Raw genomic sequence first — 8,743 nt, 5'->3', positions numbered from 1 at the left:
TTACAAAAAAAAATTCTCAAAAATCATCAAAAACAGCCGATTTTGCAGGTCCAGGAGGAAAATTAAATGAAAAAAATTTAAAAGTTTTTTTTTCTAGGATGTTTATTTTCACTTATATATTTTAGCAAAAATACATGGTATTGTAGTTTTTTTCAAAAAAAAAGTTTTTTTTTGTATTTAGATTTGAAAAAATTACAATATTTGATAATAGTTTCATGTTATTGCATTAAGTTTCAAAAGCAAAGATTTTCAGTTGTGTTTATGTTCATTTTCAACACCTTTCTTCTTTTTGTCAAGTGAAGATAAGCTTTCGGCAAACTTACTTTTAGAAAGTTTGTTTGAACGTCTTCCAGGTGTTCTGAAAGCACAACGAACTTTTTTAACAGTTAGCAATGTATTCTGTTTATCTTCCTCATTATTGTATCGATGAATAAATTGCTGCATCATTCCAACAGATCCTTCTGAATGGTCATTAACTAAAATTAAAGATTTGGCATATTTTTGAAAGCTTTTAAAAGCAGATTGAGTAAACCAAAACTCAGGGAAAAGCGAAAGCCAATCTTTTATCCTTTGTTCCTCTTATACAATTCTATCAAACATAAGATATGAAAATTAACCAACAGAGCAAGTGAAAAAGGATGTTCACTAATTTTGCTTTCCATTTCTGTTTTATCTTTTATATCTATTTTTGGTTTGTTTTTAGTATTGTACCATGCTGTAATTGGCATTTTAATGCATTGCTTTTATATCAAGAAAGGAAGCTCTAATAGCGTCATTAGCCTGTAAATACCATTTGGCTCAAAAGCAAACTATAAATTCACTTATTAGCCTGATTTCAGTCTTGAGTTTATTATTCTGGTTTGCAAACTCATGATGGCTGAAAAAAAGCTGTAGTTTTAGGTAGTAAAGTGCTTTGGATAAGAACCTAGCATGATGAACTGCTCCAGGTTTTCTTATTGTTACTAAATACAAAGAAAGGTAAATTACGACGAGTTCTGCAAGCTCCTTTCTATCGTCTCTGATAAAATCTTTATTTTCTTTTCCATTTGTAATGTATTCTTGGCAAAAGTTCAAAGACTCTTGCGCAGCTTTCTCAAGAATAATTCCCCTACCTACTTTCCAATCAAACTTTATCAGTTTTGTTTGATTGTAATTGAAATCAGGATTTTTAAAATTTGTTTTTAGTTTTTTAAAAATAGAATTATCTGGTCCTGTGGAATGTTCATCTGATACTGAATTACAAAAATGAACCATTCTTAATTCACATACATGATGTCTCCATGCAATTAGTAAAAGATGTTTGCCTAAATTGTTGGATATTCTAATTAAAGAACCTTTCTTTAACCCAGTGTTACTTGCAGTAGTATCAAAACATAATCTTCCTACTTTGAATTCAAGGTTGTACTCCTTAAGAAGCTCCATTATACCATTGCATTGATCTTCACCAGAGGAAAATAGTAAAGTAAGTACTCCAAACAAGTGTCTCACCTTCAATATTTACGAGTAAAGTCAGTCTATCAGCTTTAACTCTTTTTCCTTTTTTTAGTTCAATTAATGTTTTGCCATCAAAATGTACTATGCATGGGTATAGGGTTTCATTCATTGCTTGTTGAACATCTTCTTTTGATATCATGCATATATTATGATTTCCATGTTTCATTTTTCTAGCTGCTGTAGACTGGCTACATATGAAATCTGTCAGATCAGGTTCGGATTGAGTTAGAATTGCACCTGTAACTTTATGTAAAACAATTAGAGAAATATCACTGATTGCAGCCATAAGAGCTACATTACCAGCAAAAACATTTATGGGAATTTTGTTGTAAAGGTTTTTTTTTAAACCACTATCCAGGATCAAATCAGTATCACTCAAGGAGTCCTCACATGTATCTTTATTTTTTTCAACATTAGTTGTACCCTCTAGTTCTTTATATTGTTTTTTCACTTGCTTTCTCTTTCTGCTACTCTCCACTGCTTAAAAATGTTACAAAAAATTCACTACTTTTTAATTTTAATTCAATTATACTAGAGATTGAAATAGTGAGTGAACATTGTTTTTTTTGTTAAGCTATTTTTATTTTAAACCGTCTTAATTGGCATGTAAACTGTAAGTAAGTTGGCTAGAAAGCCTAGCAACTTTTTTTTATTTGGTTAAAAAGAAATACATACTATTTTTCTGTAGTTCTTATCTTCTGATGCAAGCATAAGTCTTCTTTCCCCTTCTTGGTCCTCCAGACACTCCAAATCCTCAAACTTGTCTGAATCAGATCTTTTTTTGTCATTTTTTATTATATTCCAAAAATAAGGAAAACCAGCCCAGAATAATTTGTTCCGGTAAACTTTAAAATTTTGTTGCTTTGCTAAATCTCCAGCAGATCCCCTTTATTCGTGGTTCTTAAGTTTTGAATATTTATTGTCCAGATTTGAAAATTTTTTTATTAGAATTTGATCGTTTAGTAAAAAAAATCTAGCTTTAATCCATGACTCTTTTACCTTGGCTAAAATACAACCACATTTACTTTTCTTTGCAGATCTTTCAAAGTTTTACTGAGGAGGGCAAGCAAGAATAGTGGCTTTTTTTGATAGTCTTGGGGAAAATAATTGGTTGTAAGCTAAGGGCTGCAGTGTTTCCATCCTTGTTGGAAGCTGACAGCCTTTTTACAAAAAATAAGAAATAAAAAGTTTAGCTTAATTTTTTACCTTAAGGGTTTCATTCCATAGCTAATTATTACCTTTAATGGCTGGCTTTGTTTCTTCGAATATTTTTTTTAGACCTTAGTGTTCTTTTACCTCCTATTTTCTGACCACGTTCTTCTTCTTCATACATATTTAGATTAATCTATTTAACTTTAAATGACCTAAAAAATCAAACTTAAAATAATTATTGTAAAGTAATTTACTATTACAACAAATGGAACAGTTCAATTGTTCTTTAAGCTACTAAAGCTGGGTCTCATCAAAACTCCACCTTAAAGAAATTACTAAATTTTAATGTAGATTTACATAACTAACTAAAAAAGTAAAAAGTATATATTTTGGATATACAGTTATAATCCTTTGTCAGTAACATAAATATGGTATGTACGTTATCAAATATTGTAATATTTTCAAATTTAAATACAAAACATTTTTTTTTTTCAAATAAAACTACAATACCATTTACTTTTGTTAAAATATATAGGTAAAAAAAAACATATCAGAAAAAAAAGTTTCAAATTTTTTTTATTTAACTATCCGCTTGGACCTGCAAAATCGGCTGTTTTTGATGGTTTTTGAGAATTTTTTCTAAAAAAGAGCTAAGTGGGTAAGGAAAGACTGGACATGTTGAGCTCAAATTTTTTGGGAGTTGTTTTTTTAACATTTGCCCCAAATCTAGAGTTAATGGTATATATATATATATATATATATATATATATATATATATATATATATATATATATATATATATATATATATATATATATATATATATATATATATATTTATATGTATATGTATATGTATATATATATATATTTTTTTTTATTATTTATTTATTTTGCCGTTGATAAATATTACAAAAAAGAGATTATAATAAAAGAAAAATCCTGGCCGGAGCTAGAAGAAGACAGGTTGTTTATCACCGTGCCCCGTCACACAAATATTTACATGCACAATAAATGATAAAAGACAAAAAGACAGTATAAATACAAAAGCAAAAACAAATCAAATACTTTAGCAATAAAATAATTTGTTGCTAACAATCTTCCAGCAGAATAAATTTAAAAATAAAAAAGGAAAAACGACAGAAAATCATGAAAGTTATAAAAACACAAAAAAAAATGCGTCGTTTAATAAAAAAAAAAAAAAAAAAAAAAAAAAAAAAAAAAGCAATATATGTAAACATAAGTATTTGGGCTGATTATTTAATATCATCAAAAATATGAACGAAAAAGACAATTTTATTTTCGTTATCTTTTATACTAATGGCTAGAAACCATTTTTATAAAAGCTAAAGAAAGTGATAAAGATTTAATTTCAAGCGATTCAGTCCAAACCTTTAAATTGTTTTCAAGAAAGGTATTTGAAATCTAATATATCGAATTCTATGTTCAGTAAATACCGTTTTGAATCATCCTTAAAACTTTGCAAAGTGCAGTTTAAAACGAAGTTTTGTTTTTTACTAAAGATTGGAAGAAATTTTTTTAAACTAAAGGTCCCCGATATTGAATTTGGTACGAACTTAATTTAAGAAGGTTTATGGGAACCACAAAGTTATTCACTGAAAATTTAGTTGGATATTTATGGGAGATTTCATGTAAGTAGGATTGAAATGTTACTGGAGAAAACCCAAGTTTTGCTTTAAACATAAATAGCATTACTTGATGAATATTAAGCTTATAAATATTTAAAGCTCCAAGCTGTTTGAGAGAGGTTCGCATTGTGTTTTTCTATTTGCCCCAAATACTCTCCTGCAAGCATGTTTTTGTTTACTATAAATTTTTTTGAGTTTAGTTTGATTAGTGCTACCCCAGGAAATGTTACAGTATGAAAGATAACTGTGTATAAACAAAAAATATAAATTTTTTAAAGACTCTTTATTAAGAAAAGGTGTTGTTCGGTATAACATGGCAACATTTTTTGAGATCTTACCTTCAATACATTTAATATGAAATTTCCATGGCAATTTTTCATCTAAGAGCACTCCCAGAAAGTTTGTAGTCAATTCCCTCTTAATTATTTTTTTATTGATTAAAAGATTGGGTAGTTTAAGAGGAATATTCTCGGCTTTACTAGGTTTATGGAATAGGATAAATTTTGTTTTCTATATATATATATACATAAACTTTTTAACTTTTTGCTGCAATTGCAAAAAAGATGTCGAATTTCATATACTAATCTGAAAAAGATTTTTATTTGTATATGAGGAGCCTATTTAAAAAACCTACTAACACGGATTAATTTGATTTTGAAAAATTGATGAAAAACTGTTCTACTAATGGATGCGCAATAACGAAAATCGATATTTCTTTTGTCTTTTTTTTAGAACAAAAAAACTATGAATTGTTCTAATATTTAAATAAATAATAGGTATCAGTATATAAAATGTGGGAAAAAACCAACATTTTTCAGATCTTTAAATATGATATTGAAATGAAAAGGTTGATTATGATCTTTAAACGATTAATATGGACTTTTTATTTTTAAAAATCTGACTATAAAACTAATTGATTTATTGGTTTCACGGTTATGACCAACCTATTAGGTTATGCATAGTAATGAGTTGTCTTTATTTTCTTAAAATGAATTACTTATTACATGATAATAATACTTCAGTCAGCCTTCATATTTATATAAGCTAACTTGATTAAACCTTTATATTTTCTTTATTTCATTTCCCATAAATATTTTTTTTTTTTAAGAGAGACTATGCCAAAATATGCCAAAAATGAACTACCCACGATAACAGTTTTTATAATATATTTTAGATTTGTAACTTTAAAATTTTTTTTTAATCTTGTGTATACTTTCAATTTTTTATTTTATTTGTTTCATTTAACAAAGCCCACTGGTTTCCGTTTCTGATAAGTTTTCTGAATGTTAATTTTTTGTCTTTAAAGCACTACAAACTCTGTGATTACTTAAATACGCTCATTGCATAACAAATGTCTCTTAAACGAACAAAAGACTTTCAGAACATCTTTTAAATATTTAAAAGACGAATTTTTTAGACCGATTTTGTATAGGTGCATTGATACGGAACATCTTATTTGAGCCTTTTTACGACCTCTTTAGAACGTCCTGAAGAAACGTCTTTGAGCGTCTAATCAGGAATAAATTTAGAAAGTGTCCGAGACGTTTTGCCTGAACGTTTATTGAACTTTTTTTGTAGGTCCCGGTGCTGACTGGAAATGGTCTCATCGTAGGATAACTTTGAGAACGTTTTTATTAATCTATTTTTAGCTTTAAGTTTACTTTTTTCATATTCGATTGCTTAAGTTAGCCATGCATAAATATGATAAAAAAAGTTCATTATTCAATAAAAAGAAAAACAACCGTTGTCATAAAATAAAAAAATGTCTTCACATGATTAAAAGCTGTTTCCTAGAAATTTATTTACAAATATAATATAAATTTATTCAATGTCTTTTAAAAACTAAGAAAAAAACATTTAAAAAAAGTACTGCTATATGTAATCAAATGCTTTTAATAAATTTTTCTGTTAATCTTTCCACTTTAATCTCTGTATCCATACACTGTCTCCGAGTTTTCGAAAATATAGCCCGACGCCGTTAACTTTAAAAAATATACACCTCAAAATACTCATGAACATTTCAAATAAAAAAGTTTTCAAATTTTTAAACAAATTACAGAGGAAAACTAGTAAAATATTAGATTCCTACCCATCCATTGGTTTATTCCAAAAGTAACAGTTTCATCAAAATTTCCATCAAATGTTTTTAACCGTGTCCAGTTAAGATTGTTGAAAATTTTTTTTTTAAACTCATCGTTTGATACAGCTAACCATTTTTTATACACAGTATTAAACTTTAAATACAACTTTTGGTTTCTATGTATGGCATATAACTCTCCAGTAGAAATGTCATGACCCAAAACTGCTCCTATGCTTTGATCCATTGCTACAATTAAGAAATAATTTATTTTTGCAGTATAATTGTTAATTTAAACGTAATCTATGCAAACTTTAACATGTCATTATTTAAGACTTAAATTATGTAGTTAAAAATGTAACTTAAGCTATAAGATATAAAAACAATATTTTTATTGTTTATCTCCAACAAATGTTTCTATTTACAAAAGTTCTTCTAAAAACCAAAAATAGTCAAATGCAGTTTAAAAACAGGCTAAAGTGGGACCTCATTAAGTATCTTAAAAACAAGTTGGGTTATTTTTAAAAAAATTGAGGGAGTATTCTCAAACTATCTCTACAAAGGTCAGAAAAACACATGTTTAAGTAAATCATCAAATATTTTGAAGTAATTATGCTTTCTAAAAAATGATTTACTGCGGGTGCTAATATGCGATGTTGTTTTCATTATAATTTCAAAGATGAAAATATATAGCTGGTTCTCAAGCAAATAATATTTAAAAAATTTAAAGTTATTTAGGCAGCATTGACTTTAAAGTATTTTTTTAAGCAGGTCCTGCATAAAAAGGTTGCTTTAAGGTTAAATTTCTCTAATTTTTTGATTTAATTGACTTTTTATAACATCTAATACTTCGTAATATTCCATTATGCCCCATTTGTGGTTGTTTATAATTATATTTAATACATATTTGGAATTTGAGGAATATAAGGACTATGTTTCATATACTCGCTAGTTTTCATACAAAAATGTTAATTAAAAAACTTAAAATACTTCTTATTACTAATAAAGCCTTAATAATAAAGCATTTTTTTCAAAACTAAATGACAATTTAAGTTAATGATGTAATCTCTCTTGAGTTCGCTGCAGCGTTAACAAAGCTAAAGTTTTTGCTACGTTTTTATACTCATTTTTATATTATTAGATTGGTTGCTTAAAAAATAAAAAACCTGTAATAATAATTACTTTAATAGTAATAAGGTGATTTGCTTTTTTTCTTTTAAAACAAATAATAACTTTATTAATCTTCCTGGAAACCGGTGATTTAATTAACTTTCATTTAACATCTTATTCCTTGTAATATTGGGAACGTAAATATTCCATCATGCCAAGTCTGTAATTTTTCAGAGTATTATCAGCGTAAATAATAAGCGTGAAGAAATTCATTAACTCCTCTAATAACATAACATTCAAAACATTATTTAAAACGTGTTCATCTGACCTATAGATAATATGCAAACTTTTAATAACATTATTAATGAAGGAATTTTTTAAGCTTCTATTTTACCAGATTGCGTATATTGACAGATTTGTTCGACAGTTGCAAACACATTACAAGCCAGACCAAACCCAAAATATAATTGAAATGAAATTGTCAAGTAAACGGTTAGCTTTAGCTCTGTTAGGATGATTTGATTCGGAAATTTCTTGAAGCTCTGAAACAGTTACTTAAAATTGTAAAATTTAAACCATATGGTTTTGTCATGGCAGTAAATTAAGTTAAACTAGAGTCACTTATTACATTTTACTTGGCAACCATATTGTAAACCATTAGTTTTTTAAACTTCTTTACCAATTACTTTAAATCTCAATAAATTAAATTACACGAAAGATGACACAACTCCTTTCTTCTCGTCTTCAACTCCTTCAACTCGTCTTTCATTCATAAATTTAACTAGTTTTTTTTTAAGTTTTAGATTTAAAAAACATTTTGACGAACAAGGTTGAGCTGATGTGCGTAAAAGTTTATAAGAATTGCTTCTTTGATATCATCTTTAAATAGTTTGACAACATCACTTAGATGCTCCGATATACCCTGAGATGCGCAACCGTTTTAACTTTGCCCACGCACCATTTTCTTTTCAAGCCCACATTTAAACATCACATATTGGAAAAAAAATGCAATTTACTTTCAGTAGCATCAACTGCATAGAGACAAAAAATATACTCGTATTTATTAAAATTTTCAGAAACAGATCAATTACAAATTGAGATTTGATCAATACCGGAAAAATCTCCAGTTTTCTTACATTTTATAGAAAAAAAATCTCGATTTAATAACACAAACTTCATTTCATAGAACGTAATGTGCCATTATTTTTGTCATCTCCTTAATAATATTTTGAGACATGTACTTACTATTTGACAGCCAGCTT

The 8,743-nt window shown here is 27.4% G+C and overlaps 1 protein-coding gene across 2 annotated transcripts in view; it reads right to left on the bottom strand.

The window, feature by feature from the left end:
* Positions 1 to 6,045: 6,045 nt before the first annotated feature.
* The window catches only part of LOC136091357 (uncharacterized), a 126,108-nt gene continuing 123,410 nt past the window's right edge, over positions 6,046 to 8,743 (bottom strand). For both annotated transcript variants that reach the window (XM_065818830.1, XM_065818829.1), the window contains 2 exons: positions 6,384 to 6,620; positions 6,046 to 6,276 (listed from right to left, as the gene is read on the bottom strand). In XM_065818830.1, coding sequence (XP_065674902.1) covers positions 6,203 to 6,276; positions 6,384 to 6,620 — 311 coding nt within the window. In that variant the 3' untranslated portion in view covers positions 6,046 to 6,202. The remainder of the gene's footprint in view (positions 6,277 to 6,383; positions 6,621 to 8,743) is intronic.

Source organism: Hydra vulgaris, chromosome 15, assembly GCF_038396675.1.
Source record: "Hydra vulgaris chromosome 15, alternate assembly HydraT2T_AEP".
Classification (NCBI taxonomy): Eukaryota; Metazoa; Cnidaria; class Hydrozoa; order Anthoathecata; family Hydridae; genus Hydra; species Hydra vulgaris.
This window is presented reverse-complemented; position numbering and strand designations above follow the sequence as displayed.